Here is a 24,042-nt window from a genome sequence, read left to right as displayed (position 1 = left end):
TTTTAGCTTCACCCTCTCCCTCGAATTTTTGTTTTCCTTCTTTGTTTGGTGGGAGATTCACATCCTGATCCGATGTCAGTGCTGTGACAGCTCCACACTGGCAGACTGGTTCGAGACACCTTTAGGTACCAAAGGGCTGTGTAGGAATTTGCCTGCACACATTTCAGTGCAGGATCAAAGCCTGAGATGTTCAGAAAAGGGCTGCATTAAAAAGACCCAACATTGCTTTTTTTAATGATAATTATCCACACAATCATAAATATATGCACACATGCGTGCCCGTACACACAAATAGAGACTCATTAAATACTCTATTTTTTCAGACCACAGGATTTTTGGTTTTGTTTTCTTATTATCTTGGAAGACTTGTTTCTCTTTCTTTTTTTAAAGGGTTTTGCTTTTTTTTTTCCTTTGTGTTATAAAATATAAAGTAGCTTGAACGTGGCTTGTGAAAAATTGTCCCAATATCTTTGCACTGGGTGTTACGTTGCATTTCTCAGAGGAAGAAAAATAAGACTGAGAACACAGTGAGTTCGGAGGGTCTGATTCTGCTCTTATTGTAGCTAATAGCAAAATGCCCATAAACTGTCTSAGCACTCAGGGAATTTTTATTTATTTATTTAGACTTCTCACATATCTTTAAATGATAATTTGTCAGACAAAACAGAAAAAGTGACTATGAGCAGTGACAGAGACTTAGTCTATGTTTCTTTTCAAACCTTAGAGAATCCTGAATAACCTCCGTTTTGTTAAAGGCTATTTAAACTATTAAAAAAATGTGAAAATATCTGCTGTGAAATCTCACTGAATCGAAGCTTGCATTTAAATACCGTAGATTGGATTGCTTCTAAAATATGTATTCAGAACTTTTTTTTTTTGGCCCCTTGAGATCAAGCAATTATGTGGAATTAGAAAAATCATATTATTCACTTACTTATTAGTAGTCTGAGCACAAACTGTATTGTCAGTTTTCTGCCTTTGGCTTTCTGTGCCCTTAATGTTCACACAAGTATCGTAGCCAGAATTATCGGCAGCTAGAGCCAAAATTGCTTTAAAAAGGCATGAGAACTGGTAATGACACATTGTTAGCAGTTAACAGGTGGTCGTTTCATTGTCCAGTTTGACTGCAGAGCACAAAGATATGTGCAATATCTGCAAGTGTGTTTATAAAGTTCTTGCAAAGTTTAACGATTTTATAATTTTATAGTGCTTTTACGTTATTGACTATTGCCAGTGCCAAATCCAAACAAAGGAGATTTTTTAATGATGCCTTAGATCTCCTCCAGTTTAGCACAGAAGATGAGCAACTGATGTGTTAGCAGCCCACTCCCTCCCATTCCAATAACCTTTAATGAAATATTCAGACAGCCCAGATTCATTTGTATTTACCTTACCTACATTTTAGGGGTTGCAAAAAATATCCAGTTTTAGACCTGCCACTGCTGGATCATTGCTTTTTCTCTGTTTAGCAGTACAAGTATGTAAAGGACAGGTATATTCTAACCAAAGCATTTCAGTAATTTACTCTTTAATTTAAAACTGGGGAGACTGCCCCTAGAGACTTAGTAGCAGGAATTTGGTTTTTATGTCTAATCCTAATTGCTTCTGCTAGCACTACAAGGACAAATGATAATTCTCTGTTATGTTTTTTGAGCTGTAGACACTGATTTCATTGAAAATTGGGCTCAAACTGCCAGTCTCAATTTCCAAAGTTYAGAGAGTGGCCGTTCTCTTGGTCACGCAGCTTTTCAGTGGCTTCTCATCCAGTTTGGTTTCAACTCTTGTTCTAATTGAAGTTTTCTTGAGCTAAGAAGAAACCAAGGATGGCCTTGGGGAACATTACCCAAATATGTAAAACTGTGATCTTGTTCTCAAATACATGGGAAGAGATGACTCTGTGTTTTATGATGCCAACTATTTCACTGATTTAATTTCTGCTGCTGATGTTGGTCAGAAAGATGTTTTTCACACCAGCAGCACCCTCAGTTAGAAGAAGGGCACATTTCGTGCAAGAGAACTGCAAAACCTTTCCTTTTAATGCAAAGAACTGTTGTTCTAAACAGATGATTTTAAAAATTAGTGTGAGACTTTGTAATTTCCAAGTAATTTAGTTATGATTCAGGTCATAGGTGGGTTTTTTTTTTTTTGTTTTTTATTTTCTCCTAAGGTTGCTGGAAAACCTTCCTAATTCGTTTACCAATTATACCAATTACGTTTGGGTTGGCTGGTAGGCGGTCTGCCTTAGTAATTTTGTATCCCATGAAACCTGGCACCTGAGTTACTCTGCAAATAGGGATGCTGTTGTGATGGATGGGAAGTAGGGAAAGAATCTGGGATGTCAGGGAAGGGTTTGTGCACCACAAGGTTCCCAGAAATCATTCTTCTCTCCAAAATCCAAGGGGCCTTAGTGTGTGTGTTGACCACAGGAGCTGTCAGGAMAGCTGTGTTATGGGCAGGGAAACTAAGTCGGTGCTCTTGGCTAAGCTCAGCCTTTCCTTTCCTTCCATGCACTCATGGTTTGTGTCATCTGGGCCATTGGTGCCATCACTGGGAATTCTGTCACTTGGGAGCGACCTCTTGTGGAAGCGCCAGGGCTGGAGCCGCTATTGATTGTCGGAGGGGATCAATTCCCCTTCTGCTCCCCCTCTCGTGGATGGAAACAAACAGCTCGGCAGCAGAAGAGTGCCCTTTGGCTACCGTATCAATCTGAGGGCGGCTCTTGTCAAAATGCACAATCACAGGCTTGATAATGCAATCCATTCCCAAAGCACTATATTTCCAACCTGTTCTCCATCATTTCCTCATGGCGTCACATTTACTCAGTTCATCACATTCTTATTAATATTTTAGGTTTCCTTGAAAGTGATGGAATTCTATTTTTATTACAAAAGCAACAAGAATAAATACTAATTGTTGTCAGTTATTTCCTTATGTAGTGGGAACAGTAATCTGTTCCTCAGCTTTAGGTTGCCAAAGCAAAATAATGAAATATTTTAGACATTTAAAAAAATCTGTGATATTAGATAAATGCAATTTGATCTCCTTGTTTGCCACATAAAAGCTGGAACTGCCTGAATTGATAAGATTGAATTGCATTATTTTTATTGTTTCTACTCGCATATTTTTTTCCTTATCTTCAAGAACACTTTACTTAAAAGCCAGTGGTTAGTCATGCAGCCTGGAAAATCTCCTCCATGTTTGAATTCTAGCTGGAGGTGCCACAATTCCAGCAATTCAGACTTTAAAAAATACCTAAGTATATGTGTGAAAAGGAATATCTTAGTGAGTTGTGCAGCATTACTGCTATTCATGGTCATTTTAGTGTCTCAATAAAAGTAGTCGGGGACCCCAGGCGTCATTGTGCCAGACACAATGTGACACCAAAGTAAGWCAATTCCAGCTTTCAGCCTGGATAAGGACAAGTTGCAACAGGTGGAAAAAAGCGGACAAAAGCAGGGGGTGGAAGGAAAAGTTGACAGCAAAGCTGACATGTCATGCATATTAAACAGCGAGCTTGGGATTCCTTTCCACTCTCTGTAAKGATCAGGGTCTTAGCCCTGGCACCCTGGCCACCAGCCAACTCAAATAATGATATTTTCCTTACCTAAATTCCTCTTGGACTTTCAAAGGGGAGTGATGGGTCTTTTAGTCCCAAAAGGTGATGCTTTCTTTRCTCTTGGGATGCCAAGGCCTTTGCACTCTTCCCTAGGGAACGGCCTCATGGAAGTGGCTGGGAATATTCCTCCTAGCATCTTCCATTAAAAAAGAAAACAAAAAACAAAAAACAACAACAACAACAACAAAAAAAACCCCAAACAAACAAAGAAACCGCAAAAAAATCCATAAAAATCCATTAAAAAACATCCAAAAAACTCTTTAAAAACCTAAAAAACCCAAAAAAAGTGTTTGGGGTGTAAAGTTTCTCCATCACATAAACAATCTTCAAATCCTCTAAAATACACCTAAAAGGGCCCTAGAAGTGTTCAGTGTATTTTGTAATTTTGGGGGATTTTGGGGAATTTTCTGGGGATTTTTTTGAGTTTTTTAAAGCGTTTTTAAGGCTTTTTTAGGATTTTGGGGTATTTTCTGGGGTTTTTGGGGTTTCCATACCGGGGGATGTTGTTTTTGGGGTCCTCGCTGTCGTTGGCCAGCCCACAGAGCTGTGGGGTGTCCCTATACCCAGATCCCTGGGGTTTTTCAGTGGTTTTTTTGGGGTTTTTCAGGGTTTTTTTAGGGTTTGTTTAGGGTTTTTTTTAGGATTTTGGGGTATTTTTGGGGTTTCCATACCGCAGGATGTTGTTTTTGGGGTCCTCGCTGTCGTTGCCCAGCCCCCAGCGCTGCGGGGTGTCCCTGTACCCTGATCCCTGGGGTTTTTCAGTGGTTTTTTTGGGGTTTTTTTGGGTTTTTTTTAGGATTTTGGGGTATTTTCTGGGGTTTTTGGGGTTTCCATACCAGGGGATGCTGTTTTTGGGGTCCTCGGTGTCGTTGCCCAGCCCCCAGCACTGTGGGGTGTCCCTGTACCCTGATCCCCAGGGTTTTTCAGTGGGTTTTTTTAGGGTATTTTTTACGATTTCGGGGTATTTTTGGGGTTTCCATACCGGGGGATGTTGTTTTTGGGGTCCTCGCTGTCGTTGGCCAGCCCACAGAGCTGTGGGGTGTCCCTGTACCCTGATCCCCAGGGTTTTTCAGGGCGTTTTTAGGTTTTTTTTAGGATTTTGGGGTATTTTTGGGGTTTCCATACCGGGGGATGTTGTTTTTGGGGTCCTCGCTGTCGTTGGCCAGCCCCCCGAACAGGTAGCACTTGTTGCCCACCAGGGAGAAGCTGTGGCCCAGCCGGGGGCACGGGGGGGGCCCGTTCTTGGGGGTCTTGGCCTTGAGCCGCTTCCACTCCCAGCNGCAGAAATCCATTTTGGTCATTTAATGGACATGGTGGAAGAAATGGAGAATTTGGTGGCGCTCGAATCCTTCCTGGCTCTGCATGGTGCTTGGTCCTTCCCTGGATAAAGCTTTTTCCAAGGTCTTGTTTGAGGGTTTCAAGTTGGTCCCTGCACAGGGCTGGATATTTTTGTGGCAGAGAGCTCCTGCCTGAGGTTGTTTTTTCTCTGAGGAAGGAGAGGATGGGCACCAGGGCACAAATACATGGATGTGCAGCGTAAGAACAGAAGGAAAAAAGAAAAAAGAACACAGGGACTTATTTGTTGAAAGCTTGGCTTAGAGGTCCTAGGAAAAGGCACTGTAATTACAGTGCTGAGACCAGAGCCTGTGGATGTTTTCTRTCTTCCTCTCTAGCACATGAAGAGGATGGAAGGTTGGGAGGTGGATCTTGGGATATAGAGAGAGGCTTCAGTGGCTCAGCCAAACTTGTCAGGGGTTGGGTTCTGTCGTATCTCAGCGTCATCCATTTGCAAAGAGGGCTCAATAACAGGATGCGCAGGACACTGCTAGAGTCACCATCAAAAAGTGATCAAAAAAGTGATCCAAAAATTGTGGATGTGGGCCTTGAGGACGTGGGTTAGCRGTGAAWGTGATGGTGGTGCTGGGTTGACAGTTGGACTCGATCATCTGAGAGGTCTTTTCCAAATTTCATGACTCTGATTAGAGCCACAGAAGTGGGCAATCACTCCATTTCTTTGTTTGCTCTGATGAGGTCTGAATTCTTTCCCCCTTCCCGGCCCATTTATTTCAGTTAGATGTGAAGTTCAAAGCCAAATGATGCTATTTAGGGACTATTATTTTATTACAATGTTAACATTACGTATAGGTCAGTTTTATTACTTTTAATAAAGCCAAGAAACATAAAGCAGAAATGTGTATTAGCAYAGCATTACCAATGGCAACAATTAAAACAGAAAGCAAAATGAAAACTAGCTGCAAATATGCAGTTTCCTACTGCAATGTTAATTTTGTCACTCTGCATCTTCTACGTTCGTGGCATTTATTTTTATTGCATCAACAGGAATGCAGTTGGCTTCAGGGATTTTAAAAAAGCAGGAAAAGAAAATGCAACATGCTGGGTTTGAAGAGTGGAATCACTCATTTGAACTGCAGGGACTAAACTTATATTTTCACATATTTGTGCTCTCATGTTTCCCTGCAACATCAAGTATAGGTATGCTCTCTTTTTAAAGCTTAGGAAAATACTGATTCAGCAAAGAAGTAATGATATTGGCATTTTGGAAACAAAACATGCCAAATTGAGAAACAAATTGTGTCACTTCTGCTGATAATAGAAGATTATGTTGCAATGAAAAGGCTGTGACTAGTCCTGAAAAAATTTACATTTTTTCCTGAATTTGAATATCCTGTTTCCATCAATTATAATATAATGTTTCCTTAATTCTTTGTTTTATTTCTACTTCACTCTCCAAAATCCTTCCARAGTTTACTATTTGGGTTGAAAAAGCATATTTTTAAATTGGGCATATCCAACTTCCATATAAACATTTGGCAGGGAAACCCATGCATGTTCATTTAATTCATTTTTATTGAACCAAGTCCAGATTTTTAGCCAGGAAAAAGTTAGATATTAATCATATCTGAGCAGGATCATTAAATTTTCCTTTACCTACTAGAACAGCAGGGTCATTATAGAACCATGAGAAGTTAGCTCACTTATTAATCTTTACAATTACATAAAAGTGATCATTTTTATAGTACTTAAGAGTAGCTCTAACCCATTACGTGAAGAGTATGTGGGAATATTACAATATAATATAATGTATTATTATAGATGTGACCTGTGACTCATTGGTCTGCTCACTGACACACAACTCTCTGGAAAAGTTATCTGTTTGAGCTTGGMTAATCTTTAATTGTTTCACACTCCTAGTGCTCATTTATGGGGCATACTAGTAAATAGAGAGCTAGTCACTGAGTTATTAATTACCTCATTATTACTTAATTATCACCATTGCATACTTCATTTTTATGGGGAATTATATCATAAAAGAAGGTATTTTATGCTGCCCACCACAGTTAAGTATGAATGACAGTGATAGCTAATGTAGGATTGAGTTAGTTAAAGAAAATCAATCAGAAATCCTCACTATAGATTACTATCCAGTTTCTTCTGCCTTTTCCAGCTAACACTTCTCATCCTTGACTTTGAAACCCAACAGTTTAAACTCGGTTCTTGTTTCAGTGGACTAATCCCCTTTCATAAATCATGTTCAAGTGCTGAAATAATTTGCACATCGTTTAAAGAGTATTTGCTTTGAAACATTCACCTCAAGCCCTTTTGTATATCCTTTCTCTCTAAAGATTTGTAGTATTTGTTTTGTTCTCTGAGGTATAAAAGACCTGGGTAAACTTTATTCCTGTTGTTTCAAGATTAGTGAAATAAAATGCATATTTATTCAACTGGGACTGAAAGGAGCTTTAGTAAAGACGATCATACATACGACCCAGGGGAATGTTATAATACAAAATGTCTGTCTTAAAATCTCTTTAGGTTTGTTCAAAACACTATTGAAGGACTTAAGTTTAAAGAAAAAAAAAAGGGGGAAAAGGTTACAAATCCATATTTCTTCTTTGTTCCAAAGAAGAGAGAGACACCATGTATTTTTCTTAACAAAATAAACTCCTACATGTGCACTCTAGATGGATTTGATATGGAGGCAAGTAGAGACTGATATCATGATTGCTTTAAATCTTTTCCTACTGAACTACTAATACTGATGCAGCCCTTAAGAAAACTGCATTTTGGAAAAACGTGCAGTTTTTGTTTCTAATGTGCACTTGCTTCAGAAACAACAGTCACAAAGAAATAATGAGATTTTAGGCATTATTGAAGCCAAGCAGCTGGGCTTTTTTCCATGCATTAAAGGGAGGTAGACTCCTGCAATGAGGAATCTCTGACTCTGCCACTTCCAAGCCCAACTACCCCACATATCTTGCACTGCTTTGGTGGAGTCTCTTAATTCCATGATGAGTAGATCTTTGTTTACATGAAGTGACAAAACCAAGATTTGATGGAGATTGTACAAAATGCCATGATTTTTAGAGTTTAAAGCAACACCCAATGCAGTTACCTCTGCTCGACCTTCCATCACCATGCGTCAGAATTTCTCCATTTTTTTGCATCTCCATCCTTTGCCTCCACAGGGAAGGAATAAAGGCTGACAACAGATAACACCTAAATAGATGGAGGCGTTCTCACTGCAACAGGGAATATTTTAGGCTGCTCTCTTTGGAGAGAGGTCAGGACTAGAGCAAGTGAGCAGGACTTGCTGAACTTCGTTATTCAGGAAGAGCCAGTCCAGTTTTCCGTCACTCCTGTGACCATAATTTTGAACCTTTCATGGTGTTTATTGAAATAAGTATCCCTGTTGGAAGGTTGTAGCCAGAAAAAAAATATTCTCACACTACACTGTAYCCTGAGGTTTCACTATTATTTCTAGCTAGTCTAGATGCAGTCCTCATGGTATTTTKGGAGAAATGTGATAGAAATAAGGAGGTTTTTAGGTTATAAAAGTCTAAATTAAGCCTGGTTTGAGAGACTGTACGTCAGGTTCTAGACAGGAATACCTACTACCCAGACTCACCTTTCTCCCTGYGGTAAAATCACTTATATATTTGGATCTTCTAGGTAGGAGGATGAATTTAATTTAAATTGTGCCATCCAATTGCAAGTATTCAAAGACCAGCTTAATGGTACTATATCCTGGACAGGGCACATTAATGGAATTAAAAAGGAATGTGYTTTGTAGGATCTCCTCTTGGCTCCACCATCTGCCTGCCGACGAGTCGGGTAAACAGATCCTGTTTCTGAAAGCCAAAGGGTGGAACATCACTGAAGGGTTAAATGCTGTATTGTTTCTCAATTAAGTAAAAGGTTCCAACTAGCTGGCTTTAAATATTGATGCTGAAGAGAGAGCTATGACATATGAGCAGCTCCCCTCACCGCCGAGGATATTTGGCTCCATTTAATTAATTCCATTGGCCATTGTCTTAAGTGCGCCCAGGATTCACCCAAGAGGAATTCACTTGCGTTGCTGTTATTGAAAAGTGTAACACAGCATTATCTGCCTCAGACAGACTTTTTGTAGCATTGAATCAATTCCCCAGTTCTTGAAAACAACTACCTCATTTGATTCCTTTCATAATTAATGAAATTCGGTAGTAATGCTTTTGCCCCTCAGCTCAGGCTGGAAAAATGTTCCAAAACTTCAGTTTTAAGCTGAAAGCACTCTAATTTTCAGCCTAAATGGACTTRTGGTGCAATTGTGTTCTTGTGGCAGCATTTAGCCTGCTCTTCATTTTCAGTTCTCTCTTGCCTCAGGTGTATCACGCCCAGCTTGGGTTGGTAAAATAAGCCAGCCAAGACTGTGGTGTCTTTCCTATGATAGACTGCAGCTTTTTTTTTTGTTTGTTTTTGTGATCATCTCAAATAACCTTTTTCTGAATCTCYTTCCCTTTCAGTCAATTTTTCTTGCACATGGATATTCAAGGTTAGGTCYTCCCACAACCTTAAAAAGCAGAATTCAGTCTCCCATATGGAAATGGCTCACCTGATACAGTCTAGGAATTGTATTTGTATCTTTCATTGCCACTTCTTTAGACATAAAAAGTAAACAGCCAGGACCCAGAGATTCTGCTGTCCTTTAATCTCTTGCATCCAATGCATTTGTTGTGAAAACCAAAGAGCAAACCTGCCTAAAGCCTTTTCATAGCATATAAAATGTGTTCCTACGTGTGATAACAATTTTTGTAATTAATTTTTAAGGTGTTCAAGCTAAACAAATAAGTAACATTCTTATAAAACTGAGCAACTCTTTTCAAACAGCACGTTTAAAATAAATGAAATGAAAACAGTTTAAAATACCCCAGTGCTAATACATTTTAAAAAAAAAAAAGCCCTTTGGAGACAAAAAAGGATTATCATGGAATTATCCCCAAATTCATGAAGACACTTTGTACAGAACACAGAAATAATTTTAAAAGAGTGCAGGTATGAAGCCCTGCTAGAGAAAGCTTTGCAGTTAATATATTTTGCGATCACATCGTGATAGTGCATTTTGTAGTCCCTTTTGCTGAAGAAGGTTGTTGTTCATTCCAAGGACCCTGAGCCCCAGGGAAGGGGGTCAGATGTGGGCAGGGTAGAGCAGGAGGGCACCAGGGCACGTTGAATCTTTTGCCATTGAGCAGACTTTGGGACACAAACATAAATCAGGGCAAGACAGACTTTATCTTGGTGGGTATCTACAATGGAAGGTTTCATTCAAGGCGTAGGAACTCATGGTTTGAGCTCATCATTTCGTGCTCTTTCTTTCTAGGACAGACTGGCTGGCACCTGTTCAGGAAAGGCCTTTTCTCTGTTTTTCTCTGGAGTCTGCTGGCTCCTGAGCAGCACACAGGTTTTCTCTTGCGAAGCGATAGCTGGAAGGACCAGAAAAGTGACTAAAAATTAATCAGTGCAGGTGATCTCAAATTCACTCTTAAACTGTCTGCTATCTGAGCTATAGATTCATTCACATAAAGCAAACTTTGTCTCATTCTGTGGTTTCCAAGAAGTTCAGAAGTTCCTGCAAAAATATTCTCTGTATATATATATATTTGTGTGAAAACACATATAATAGTCTCTTTCCTTTCCAGGTAAAATTAAATATGATTATTTTGAGGTGTTATAATGCTCCTACCTTCCTCTCTTCCTATGAAAGTATTGCAGTTGATGTGTTTGAATGAAAATCAAAATATAGCACTGAAAATTAATGAATAAATAATGAAAACACTGTAACACCTAAATTGTTACACAGTGTTATCTGGAGATCATTCGCTATGATAGATCAAGGGTAGAACTGATATTAAGGGACAATTACAAGCAGTGGAACATTTTATTTATTATGGCAGCTTTGCTCTTAATGCAAGCTACATATTGGTAATTTCTGAACTGGAATTTTAAGTCTGGCTTAAAATATCTTTTGTTTTGGCATTTGATGGTTTGAATTTGGGGTTCAGTTATGAGAAAAGCATTTTTTTTCTGTTTACTTCCCAAGCAGCTTGAGGGATGGAGGCAGAAGTGAAGGTCAGGGACAAGTTTCAGAAGAGATGATTGAAACATGACATGGGGAAAGGGAAAGAAAATGAAAGGATTCTGAAACACCACTGGCTTGCTGCATCATTTGTGTGAATTTGTTTTTTTTGGGGGGGGGGGTACTGTAGCAGACACTGCCTGATGAATGAGAAACAGTGCCAGGCAAGCCAGAGCAGCAGTCTCATCTTTCCTAATAGAGTTTTTTAAAAAATCATTTTTATTTGGCAAATATGGAGAGGTTCCATTAGAATTATACTTTCTGTTTTCAATAACACACAAGGAGAATTTTCTTTGAAAACACATTTTTTATCTGGTGAGTTGTAACCAGAGAACTAAGTTAACAGAATTTACCTTTTCCAAACAACTGTTTATTTGGAATTCAGTTGTAGCTGTCCCTGCTCAAGTTGCAGGTCATTCACAGTAATAAAACTTTCTAATTCTGTGACAGAATATTCATAAWGTCTTTAAAATACTCAGCTGGATAATGGTCCCAAGATCTAGACAGCAAAACTTCAAACGGCAGAGTCCTCTGATCTCCAGTTTCCTTTTTCTCTCTAAGCTTGGAAGGTTTCAACTATCAAGTTTTATTGGTTGATAGTCTAATTGCATTTCTATTATCTTTCCTCTTAATATTATTTTCTTTTCTCTGTATTGGATTTCATCCAAATATTACTACTACCATGAAGCAGTTTTCTGAAATGTTTTGCTTTTGCTTTGATGCTTAACTGCTTTACACGTGAGTGCTGCAATAAGGTGCAGGGTTCTGATAATARTTTCCCTTCTGTGAGGAAAAGTTTCCACAATCTCCTGTGCTTTGCTTACATTTGATAGAGCCCTTCAGTTTGAGGCTTTTCATGGACAAGATAAGGTTTGGTTAAACATCTGAACTTTTGAATGTTTATCTGAACTAGATTCGACCCCTAAATTTGTCCATCATTAGTTATTTTGCTTTTCTTTTTCGAGACTAAATTATGCTATTAAATATGTTCTGAAGTAGGTTAAGCCCCTGTGCAATTTGTCAGCTGGAACATTAATTTTAAACCTAAAACAGTCTTCTATTGGCTCTTCTTAACATTTTGTCTGAATCTTGACCATGGCTGGACAGAGAGTCAGTGCACCCATGCAAACCCCACATGTAGCTGACTGAAATGTCTTAGAGTTGTGGAGATGACTGGCCTGATTTTATTTCAGGAAAATGTCCTGGTAATTAGTAATTATTTGCCTGCTCAAGCAGCTTGTTCCAGTGCAGCYGTTCTGGAGACCAGATAAAGTACTAAATGTCTCCACATGCCCGTCAGCATCTCTGGAGGTGTCCCCCTCTGAGGGCCAGGCACATTTGGGGTCCCAGACACAGAATACAAGGCTAAATCAACCAGCARCTCCTTYCTGGGTTTTCCTTTTCCTCCTGTAATTCCCCTGTCTCAATCCAAAAGGAGGATGACCCACAGCACATCTCACAAGGCACCTTCTCCACTCACAGCCTCTATAGGGTAGGCTCACAAAAAGCTGTAGCCTGTCTTGGTCTGCTTTTTGGGGTTGTTTTCAGCAGATCCTAAATCACCTTTAGGGAAGCCTTTCCAGTGTCCTCACAGTGGACACTTCCTGAGCAAAGAGCTGAAAATGCTCAACAGTTTCAAGATCACTTGTTTTAGGAAATGGAAATAACTTTTTTATAAAAACAAAATTTAGTTGATGGCATAAAGATGACTGCCTAAGGTTTATGTGAATGTAGATGTTGGAGATTCTTACCAGAATTTTCACTYCTTACTTGAGGTAAGAAGTAAAAAGAATTCTGAAATTTGAGGACGTGCTCCTTTTAAAAATGAGCTCATGGGTGATCTTTTGTTGTTATTCTTACTCTAATGATATAATTGAGGTGGAGATAATTTGATAAGGTATAGTCRACATATAAACAGAGTACAGCAAATGGATTTCAGATCTCTGGCTAGATATTTTTTGATTACTTTAAAGATAATGGTGTGTCTTTCTCCTTCATAAACTACTGCATCCACATTCAGTGGAAAGTACTAAAGTTGCTGTTTAACAGAGAAAAATGTGCTGGAACTTGTGGTTTAAAACAGCAAATATAGAGCTGCATGTCCCTACTGTTTCTCATAGGAAATAAACAGTTTTAACATGTTGGTTTCATAACTTAAGCAGTATGAATTAATTCTGTCCTTTATTGTATAAGAAACACTGGAAGTTCACTGTGGGTCAAAAAAATAGGGTTCTGAGTATAATTGGAGACTGAGTGCAATGGAAATATAATTAAATATTAAAATAATTCTTTTCTAAAATTTAGAAGTACAAAATATAATTGATGAAAATTTCAAGAAAAAGACAATTCTTTGGTATGATATTCTTTCTGGAAGGGTCCCAAAAGATTGGATCTGAGTAAGAGGCTCAACGAGGTGTCCAAGCACATGTCTAAATTTCAATATATGTGTACATTGAAACATTTGTGTAATTCTTAACAAGGCTGATATAAATACAGCAATGCCAAGTCTCCCTTTTTTCCTACAGATAATTAGTTTGTTGCCAAAAGCATAAGGCAGGATTATATGTAGGTTTTTGAGGTAAAAATTCCACATGGCTGCTAGCACTCAGCCCCCAGGAAGGGTTTTCTTTTGGGGTAAATCTGCTCCTGGTAAAAGAAGGAACCATATCACTTTCCTGTCCTTTTGCCTGAGCTATGTAGTGTAAGGGATGCCTGTTCATAATGTTTGCAAAAGGTTGAAAAGAATTTTTTTTTCAGATTTATTTAGGAGGCAAGTTTAAAGACTTGAAAGTTGTTTACATATATTCCACAGCAGAAGAAAGCAAACAAACTCCATATTCTGAAAGCCCCCAAATGTATTATTTATTGTAAATTACTCGTTCAACTTGATCTGGAAATAGTCATCAATACCTTGCTCTGTATTCCTCAAACTCCAATTGCATGGGGTTTCTATTTTTATTTTGTGAAGTCTGCTGAAATAATATTTTATACTATATATATCAGCTTCAAAAGTCATTAACTCAGATATTGTAGTTCTTTTGCTCAGTAACTGTCACGTTTTACGAGTGGGAAAGACTGTATGGCTGCAAACCCAGATTCACCCAGTTAGGGAAGGGCCACTCTTCAGTTCCTGTGTGTTAGACCATCCATGGAGTATTCTCCTGGGAATATTTTTGCAAAGAGGCTGTGTCAAGAGTCCTAATCCCTGATACCAGTTCAGAGAGACCCATTTCTCCCCTCCCAAGGACACTGTGCTCTCTTTTCCTAGAGTCTAAATAGCCTGACTTTGTGTGCTGCAGCAGATTCCATCCAAGTGCCACATGTTTTACATTAGATGAACATAAACTGGTCATACTGTATGAATAAAATGAATTCATTGATTTCTGGCATTGTGGTTTTTGTATTCCAGTTAAGTTTGTATAACACTGTTTCTAATATTGTGACAATACCCAAAAAATTTGTGGAAAGAAAGGCTTGGCAAGTCCTGGTGATCTAGTCCAGTCCCTCCTGTCACAAGGTACCATGTTCTGTGTCCTCGTACATAAATCTATTAAGCTGCATCTTAAATTCTTTTAGTTTTATTTGCCACCACGACTTCTTTAAAAGGGTGGTTTAGAACTTTATATTATGGCCAGTTTATACTCATCTATTCTCATGCCAGCATTGTTCTTCAGTTAAAACAGCTCTTCTCCCTCCCTGCTGTCCTCTTCTCCTCCTCTGCTCCTTTTCCCACCCCCACCAGCAAATTCATAGAGAACAATCACAGTTCCTCACAGCCATTTTCTAGCTGGCCAAACATGCCAAGCTCCCTGTCTCTTTACAAAATCTCAGCAGCAAAATCTCTTTCTCCTGGTGCTTTTCACTGCTGCTGCCCACACCTCTTCTGCCGTGAATTCCTACCTCTTATATGAGCATCCAAGGTTATACACTCATAAGAGAGAATTACATTTTATTAATTAAAATTAMATCTTTTGGATTTATTGATCAAATYCACTGGAGCAGGCGGCCCAGGGCAGTGATTGAGTCACCATCCCTGGGAATGTACAAAAAATGTGTACATGTGGCATTTGAGGGTTACTCRTGGGCTTGGAAGTGCTGAGGAATGGTTGGAATTGATGGTCTTAGAGGTTTTTTTCCAACTTCAATGACTCTGTGATTCTATAATTCTGATMCTTCTCTAACCATGCTTTGGGTAGTACTAGTTCTAATCTGGTTACTCCGGTTTCCAGTCTCAGAGTCACTGAGTTTTTGCCTGATATCCTGAATTCTTGTCTCAGCTGATGATGTTTCCAGCCTTGAGTCAACAAGTAATTTTTTGAATGTTTCTACTTTTCTTTCTACTTTAGTGAAAACACAAAGATCAGTTCCAAGAATATTTCAGGATGTCTACTGGTAGCTTTCCTGCAGTACAGTAGTTCTCCTTTCAACAAAGCTGATTYTAATACCTTATTTAGTCACTTCACAGTTATTGTTTTGGTTCTCTACATCTTCTCCAGTTTAACTAATMATTTCCTATTTGGCATCATATCAAATGCACAACTGAAATCCAGACAGATTTGTCCTGCGGTATTTTCCTTTTCTAAAAAACCTTATTTACTTTATTAAAGAAAGATATCTGGTGTGATCTTTGTTTATAAATCCAATATATACTCAAAAATATTAYTTACATTTCTAAACATTTATGGTACAAATACCTCTAAGAAAAGCTGTGTGGGGAGTGACATTTATTTCACAATGTAAATGTGTAGTGATGTTTAACACACTATTAATTTATTTCCATTTATTATTAGAGGGGGACAATTTTTTTTTTATTTTATATGCATAAGAGCATGATGCAAAATATGAATTATACAGTCATTTTATTGAATCTTTACTGCTAATGCACGCAAATTTCACAAAGTGTAATGACACTACYGAGCACTTAAGTTGTTAGGCTGTCATATTACAGAAAAAATATTTGTGCTATATAATCACTGTTTTCTTTTTCCTATTGTTTATTTCTGAGCTTACTCCATAAACATCTGTAAATGCAGATATAYTTGCTGTGGCAAATATCTATTATTGCACCATAAACCTGAATGACTTCAGGTCCTTTGGTGCCAAATCAAACAAAATTTTCTGAGCCTCCTCTGGAAGGTGATGCCCATTCTGATTCTGCACATTTTGGGTCTGTTCTCTGTCGTTATAAAATCTGTAATTTTGAAGTTTGTAAGAATAATGATTGGAGGTAATGGCCAATTTTTCCCCCATCAATAATTTTCTAGTGCGTACCTGTCTCTCATTCTGTTCTTTTACCANAAAAAAAAAAAAAAATTATAATGTGAATAATTCAGAGACATGCCCAGGGATTTCACTAAGGGATAAAAAAAAAAAAAAACACCCCCAAAAAAAAAAAAAAATTATAATGTGAATAATTCAGAGACATGCCCAGGGATTTCACTAAGGGATAAAATAGGATGACTGGCAAAAGTCTTTAGCTCAATAAAGATGGYGAGGTGAATTCTTTATCTTTAGTGAGCAGGTTTCATTGACTCCATCTCAGAGCATCACAAAGAAAAAGAAGGAAGGAGGGCTTGGTTTTGTCACTCTCAAAACTCTGCTGGTTGAAAACCTGTCTATTTTCACAGGCAGTGATGCATGCTGCTCTCTCCTTAAAGGATTAACAATAGTTTCACATCTGCTTCAGGCCAAAAAAATCTGGAGAAATGTTGAATTCCGGATTCCTGTGGTATCCAATAAAACTTAAAATCATGAGTCAATATATATGAAATTACAGTGTCTTTTAGAGCATAGGCATAGTCATACACCTCTGCATATTGATACACATTTCTTCAGAAATATGACACTCAGCAATTAAACATTCCCATTACTTGAAATTAATTAATTAACTAATTAATTCYTTCCAATTAATATTTTTGCACATATGTGATAGCACTGCTGTTAGACTGGCATTTTTTTTTTTCTCCAAAGTCATAGAAACCTTCTCCTGCCTCCTCTTTTGCCATCTCAGCTTTGTTTCAGTCCTGYAAGGTGTTGCTGAGGATTCTGGTTACGAGTCTGTAATTAAAAAAATGCTACTTTAAGACAACAGAGATGAGAATTAAGCACATGGATCTGTTCATATATATTTTAAGAAAGTTTCAGGTAGGATTTTGGTCAGTGTATTCTGTATTTTAACTGGTCAAGCTTGTCATTTTTGGTATTCCTTAGGAAATAATTCTCAGAACTCAGTTTATGGGTGTTAGCCCTATACAACAACTTCTAAGAACGTCACAAAACTTTGAAGTCCTTAAAGACTGCTAAGAAAAAATATTCATAGTCCAAATTGTTTCTCCCTTGAGATCAAAGCTAATGGAAGAGAAGGTGGGAATGTAAAAATATTGGAATATCCTAACACCTTATCCATTCCCCCTGCTGCTCTTCACTGTGCTCTTTCAATCCAAATGAATTACATACAATAATTTCGGGTGTTATAATAAAAAGATAGKCATCGTAATAATGTATTTCAGTTAGGAAGAGGTACTTGAAAGAAATTGGTTTTGCAATACACATGATGTGAGACAATCAATAGTGCTTTAGTCTGACAAGCACTGTCAATATCCATTGTCACAGTTCAGAAAGTCATTAATGGATAGTTCTTCAAAAACCAATGCTTTCAACACGTTGGAAGTGTTCRGAAACACTGTACCTGGCAGGAATTAATCATAGGTAAACCCCTGAGATTAGGTACAAATGCTTAGTAAATTAAGAGTGAAATAAAAGTCACTGGAAGGAATTTGAGATCATGTTACAAGGAGTTACAAAATCTTGCCAATAAAAGAGGGAGTTTAGGACATATTAAAAAATTTTACTCTCTGAATCATTCAGGCTTTGCTCAGAACACCCAGGAAAAATATTTTGCTAGAAATACATTGTCTAGGTTCATGATTAAATTCACAGGAAGTAATCTCAAAAACATTTTTAGTCTGGCCCTGAAGAGATCAGAGGCTTGCCTGCTTCTGTGAGTGGTGGCCATGCCAAAATCCTGGAGAAAGGCTTTTGTAAGTGCTGCTTGAAATTTGTTGCCCACTCMTTATTCTGTAGTAAATTTATTCTCATTGCATCATGGATAAAATTTTGGGCACTGAATGTTGAAAAATAATTCTTCATCTCTACATCTCAAAACTTTCATTGATGGTACTATTTCTGTAGAACTGTGTCACTAGGAGGTATTGCATTTATCCTTGCCTTCCATGCTTCTGTTATTTATATGTTATTATAAGGGCTAGATTTGCATAAGGATTCAGAGGAYTTAATAGTTCAAAAAGAGACAGGTCTGGGTTTTTTTCAGTACATCTGTTYTTTTCAGAGCATTTAATCTATAGTTATCCCCCCAATTCAGCTAATGTTATTACAGTGCTATCCAACATTAAGGGCCAARGATATGTTCTTCCTTTTAGTCCTAAAGATGTGTTCATACTATTTTATTTTTGTGCCCAGTCTGAAGGCGACTCCCCTATTGTGATTAGCTGTTTTGATTTCATATATCTTGAGAACTGAGGAAACGATCTCGCCGTAATTTCATTGATCCTTTCATACCTTTCCAAACCAGTGGAATAAATGGAGACATAATAAAGCATCAAAAGTAATCAGAAATGCTTTTTTAGATCTAAGGGTACAATTTATTACCAGCCAAACATGGAAGTCAGACAATATTCAGGTTACATTTTGTGGATGAGGTGTCCTTGCACGTACTTGCACTAGCAGAGATGTATTATTATTTTATATTTAAGTCTTTAAGAGTTTCATTTTTACTTCTGTGTGGAACTGCCTTCCAATTTTTCATGTTGTTTGACATTTGCCAGCTCTCTTTCAAGGAGATTACTTCTTGTATCCTCCAAATCCAGAACCTGAAATTCAAAAAGAGAGGTGTTAAGAAAAAGGTTTATTGTGTTTTTTGAATTGTATAACTTTTTTTTTTTTTTCTCTTAGAAGTAACATTTGGTTTTCCTTGTATTTCCAAATATAATAGCAAAGTCATTTTAATGTGGGCATGTCGCGAGGAGAATTTTTTGCCAAGAGAAGGAATATTTCTAAGTGAGATCCTAACACAGATATTTCTGGCTGAGCTTGATTTTGGAACATCCTTTCTAAACCCTTAAATTTCTGGGAGGCCTGGAGTTTTYCTCTGGTGACTCACATGAATTTAATAGAATAAAATGAGAAATTCATCAACATTAGCTTCGCTGTTGTTTTGAACTGTGTGCTATACAGCAAAGCGTGGTACATTCAAAGTTATCCATGACAATAATTATTCCTACCTCTAGATGTAGTTTTAACACCATAATTGCTGTTTCAGGTATCAAACTTCCAGCTGGGTTAATTCTCTTTCTAAAGAGAGGGTTGTTCACCCTGCTGTCCTACCCTTCACAGGATGACCCTGTGCACTTCAGCTGGAACATCTTAACTAATCTGGTGTACACTCAGAGTGAAGTGTGCAGCTCAAGTGGGCAAAAAACACTCCAGAGTCGCACAGAATGGGAAAAGTGTCAGGCAAATGATTGTCTAAAAAGATATTTTCAATCCTGCATCATTTACATCACTTGGGGAAACTTCAGAGGTCAGGATAAAGCCAACCTAAGTATGAATTGATATGGACAGAATGACACTGAGCAACAAAAGAGACCCCAAACTAAATACAATTCACTTCACYGTTTCAAAGTACCACTAAGATGCAGAATTAGAAACATCCATTTGTTGTTCTTTATATAGCACAAGCCAAGTGACTTGGAATTTTAGCTTGTCCCTGCCAAGGATTGCTCAATWTTGAACAAAAAGTCCTCCGCTATAATGTTAAAAAAGCACCAACCATCAATTGAATGCTAATCTTTATGTTCTATGATACATCACTCCAGGAATGCTACCATTAAAAAATGTGAATTTGAGTTTTCATAAGTGATGGATTATTGTACCAGGCCATGTATTTTCCAGTAAAGTGTCCTTTTATTTKTCCTGTGTGATTACTAGTTTGTGGAAGTATGTGTGGGGTCATTTTAGTGCTGTGGGAAAATGGAACACTCTTCTGTTAAAATCAGTAGTGAAATCAGAAGCAAACTATGCTCTGATCATCGTAGGCATGTGTTTAAATATTGCTTTCCTTAATTGGCTATGTTCTATTTACTTAAAATGAACAATTTGGCAAGTTTTTCTCCCTTGACAACAGCAAAGTGTAAACCATTTTATAAGCTTGGCTGTTAAAATCAGATTTGTAATGTAAACCACAATATTCCAGGGTTGTTGCTGTTGCCTAACCAGTTTTTTTAGCTTGCCATTGTTTCATAATAGTGCACCTTTAAATGTTCTGGTTCTGTTTATAACTAATGCAGAACTCCTTGATTTAAAAAAAAAAAGTGATAATAGTGATCATACTTTTAATTTTGCTCTTTCTCTTTGCTTGGAGCATCTGTTTGAAGATTGCTGCATTGTAGGGGTGGTTCAGTCTGGACAGGGAGAGAAGGGAATATCTCTGTAACTGCAGCAAAATTATCTATTTAGAAATTCTGTCAAAGGGACAATGGACCAGGCTCCTGCCAATTCACCTTATGGAGAATATTGTATTTTGGTGAATTGATTGCTTGATCTCCAATAGAGCATGGAAAACTGTTCTTTCCTTAGAAAGCAGAAACCATCCCCTCTYTGAGCTGGAGGTCTTTGCCAAGGAAGCTGCACAGCTCTGGCTGCCCTTTTAGCCTGCTCAGCAGTGGGCACAGTGAGAGAGCTCAGGACATTGAAAAAGGGTTGTTCAAGGGTGGTGAGTCTCAGGTGATTTGTTAAAAATCTTTAGAAACTTGCTTGTTCAGGGAAAACCCTAGATAAGGTCTCCCATAATGTCTCTGTGTTTCTAAGCTTCTCCTCCCTACCAGCACCACCTATTTTGATAGCCATCATGGTGCCCTGTAACCACCTCAGAAGAGAAAAAGTTAAATTTATGCCTTTGAAACTTCCTCCAGGGGATTTTCTGCAGCTGGATTCKATGTCTTTTTGACACAGAGCAGGAATAAATTGTGCTCAAATTGTTCCTCAGCTTGGTAAACGCTTAAATATAATAAAATATAATCATTAGGACGGGAATACTTTTCTTCCCATAAATTAATGCATCTTGCACACATTTCGTGGCACACGGCCATGTTTTCTATAACTGCATTAAATATATATATAACTCTTAATCCATCTTGGCAAGAGAAGCCAGTCCTTCAGCGGTGGTGTGACCATCCATCCTTTCTCATAACAAGTTGTGCACAGCTAATAGCGCGTAGCACACTTGGAGTGGGGAGCTCGAGCTGAAAAATCACCCATGTGAAACTTGTGGGATTCGTGAGCACTTCACGAGCAAACTGGTCGCCATCCAAATACTTATGGGCAATAAATAACYGAGCTCTGTGCTTAACCGGCAGGGTGAACTCATCGTGTTTATTCACAGAAGTATTCGTCAGATGGTTTGTAGTGTCCAACCAGCCCTGCTGCTGACCTACCGCATGACTGGGATATTTCCAGGGTGGTTATGGCCACTCTTTTCTCAGGATATTTGAGAAAACTGTTAATTTAGAAATACTGTTCYACTAAACATTTCTCTTTTGATTTCCTTCAGTTTTCAGGCTGAACTACAGTGCCTCTGACACAAATGACAGAAACAGAGTTAAAAGCAGATTAAAGAAGTTCATCTCCCGAAGACCTTCCTTGAAAACGTTGCAAGAAAAGGGACTTATTAAAGGTGTGTTCAGTCTTCCATATTTCTTTTTGGTGCAAAAGTTAAAAATTCACAAGTGAATATTTGACTCTCAGTGCTTTGGACAAGCACCTCTTAAATATGATTTTGTTGCTGTATCTCCTAACACTTACAGTTCTGGCCTATAAAGAAAAAAAATCATTGTATGGTTCCAGTGTCTCTGATATCTGAGTGCTGCTCCAGTTTTTCTGCTTTGGTGTGCAAGTGTTAGAAGCCCCTCCATTTAACACCATGYACAATGCAAATTGAGGTGCTACACAACTCTATTTTTTTAAAGCAAAGTCTGTCAATATAGTTTTATATTTTAGAACCCAAAATAGGACCCTCAGATGCTGTGCTGACTAATTTGTTGGAATACTTTCTGCTGTCTTCTCTCATTATTTTTCCAAGTTACCAGTAAAATCCATTTTTAACAATTTGAAATACATGTCAGCGAGTTAGAAACGCTTTGAATCTGTGAGGTTTTTTTCCTATTCCAATTTCTTGCTAAGTTGGTCAGCCATCACTTTCACATACTCTTAAAAAATTGTTTCTTTGATAAAACGTGTTTGTTAGTTTATCCAAGAAGTGTTTCACTGAGACTCTGGTAGTTAACTTGAAGGCAGTAGCATTCTGACCGCTAACATCCAAGTAAAKCTGTGTTTTTAAATATTGTCTGGAATAATGCTTGAAAAATTTACGCACTCCCAAATTATTATGTGTGAAACCCACAACTGCACATGCAAATTGACTAGAAAGAGGCATTTTGCCAGCAGCCCCTGTCAATCTCTAGGGTGTGAGTTTTCCAGTGGTGTGTCAAAAATGGCAAGGGGTGTTGCTGGAGTGTATTAAACTTGTCTGTCCTGAGCCAAGAGATTGACCCCAGCCAGCACAGGCTAAAGCAGCTACAAGAGTTCAACACCAGCTGGGCCCATGTCTGGAGAGAAGAAGATTTGATGAATTAAGTTCTTATGTTTTAGATACRTGCAGAGAYGCTCAGTGCAGTGTTGTTTACTGTAAGGAAATCTTCATTGTATGAAACCACCRTGTGCCTCAGTTACGGGGTTCTGCTTCCAGCTGCGACAGAAACTTTGAAAAAATGTCTTTATGCATCAATGTCTGTGTGTGAGGCATGCACACTTGCACACGAAACTTTCAGGATCTGTCATTACACATTTGTAGTMGCTGATTTCAATACTTCAGAGGGTTTTGCCTTTTTGAAATACTTTGTGAGTTCAGGGTGGGATCCGAATGCATCATGTTAGTTTGTTTCAGTTATTAYAGTAATAGAGGAGTAATTTAGAGTCTTTTAATTTCTGGATTTAAGGGTTGGGGGGGTTTAGTTTAATAAAGTGTGGCTGATGAATCTCCTGTGGTGTTACAGGGATCAGATGTGATCCCTGCTAACAAATCCAGATTCATTAGCATAACTCAAATCCACCCTCTAATATATCTCTCTAGGAAAGCCAGATGAATTTGGGTTTGGCTRCAGTTGCACAAAGCTCTTGATTCATAAATATAAGTTGGTTCTACCTGGGATACATTTCGATGGAAAACAGAGATGCTTTGGTTCATGACACAGTAACACAGAATCAGTACCCAGCRCAGTTTTATTACCCAACTGATGTTGCCATGAAGAAAACATGTTAGTTATCTACCATGAAGTTTCATTAGGATTAGGTTTTGSCCATGCAAATGAGGCAGGATTCGTTAGCACGGCTTAATTCCCATCTACGGTAAGTCTATGTGAAATGCTCATTTGATAAGGTTCCTTCATTGTCTTCAGCAGAGTTTATCCCTTAATCTGTTAAAATGTTATGAAAATGCAGTTGCAGTGCTTATGCAGAGACCACTTTTAAATGTTAATTTTCAGGCTCACATTAGAATATTTTTAAATCGCAAAATGCAACCACTCAGATTACAAATGAAAAGCTTGCCAAATTTTGTATTATAAGATGCATCTATTTATTTTTCTAAAGGTGACTTAAATGGTTGCAGAAACCCCTCAGAACTATTTATTTGCTCTTTTCTTAACGGAAAAAAATGTTAACCAATTTTTACAAGAAAAAATTCCTCCAGCTCTGAGAACATGCCTACGAACTTTTATCCCGTAGGGAAATACTTCTGTCAGAATTGTAAATCCCTTAAAATAGGGGCTCATAATAAAAGTGTGTATAAAGCCTTGCAGGACATCTTGGTACCAAATTCCTGACAAAGAGCTGTTCTGTGTGCTGGTGAAGAATTGATATAAATATCTGTGAAGCGTGT

At 38.1% G+C, this 24,042-nt stretch overlaps 1 protein-coding gene across 1 annotated transcript in view; it reads left to right on the top strand.

The window, feature by feature from the left end:
* The window catches only part of ARHGAP15 (Rho GTPase activating protein 15), a 320,980-nt gene that overhangs the window by 164,381 nt on the left and 132,557 nt on the right, over window positions 1–24,042 (top strand). The window contains exon 9 of the mRNA XM_057372241.1: window positions 21,658–21,780. Within this exon, the coding sequence (XP_057228224.1) occupies window positions 21,658–21,780 (123 nt within the window). The remainder of the gene's footprint in view (window positions 1–21,657; window positions 21,781–24,042) is intronic.

The sequence above is a fragment of the Malurus melanocephalus genome, unplaced genomic scaffold (genome assembly GCF_030028575.1).
Source record: "Malurus melanocephalus ecotype Western Australia unplaced genomic scaffold, MMel_1.1 scaffold_167, whole genome shotgun sequence".
NCBI lineage: Eukaryota > Metazoa > Chordata > Aves > Passeriformes > Maluridae > Malurus > Malurus melanocephalus.
Note: the sequence above shows the minus strand (reverse complement) of the source record. Positions and strands in the feature narration are given on the sequence as shown.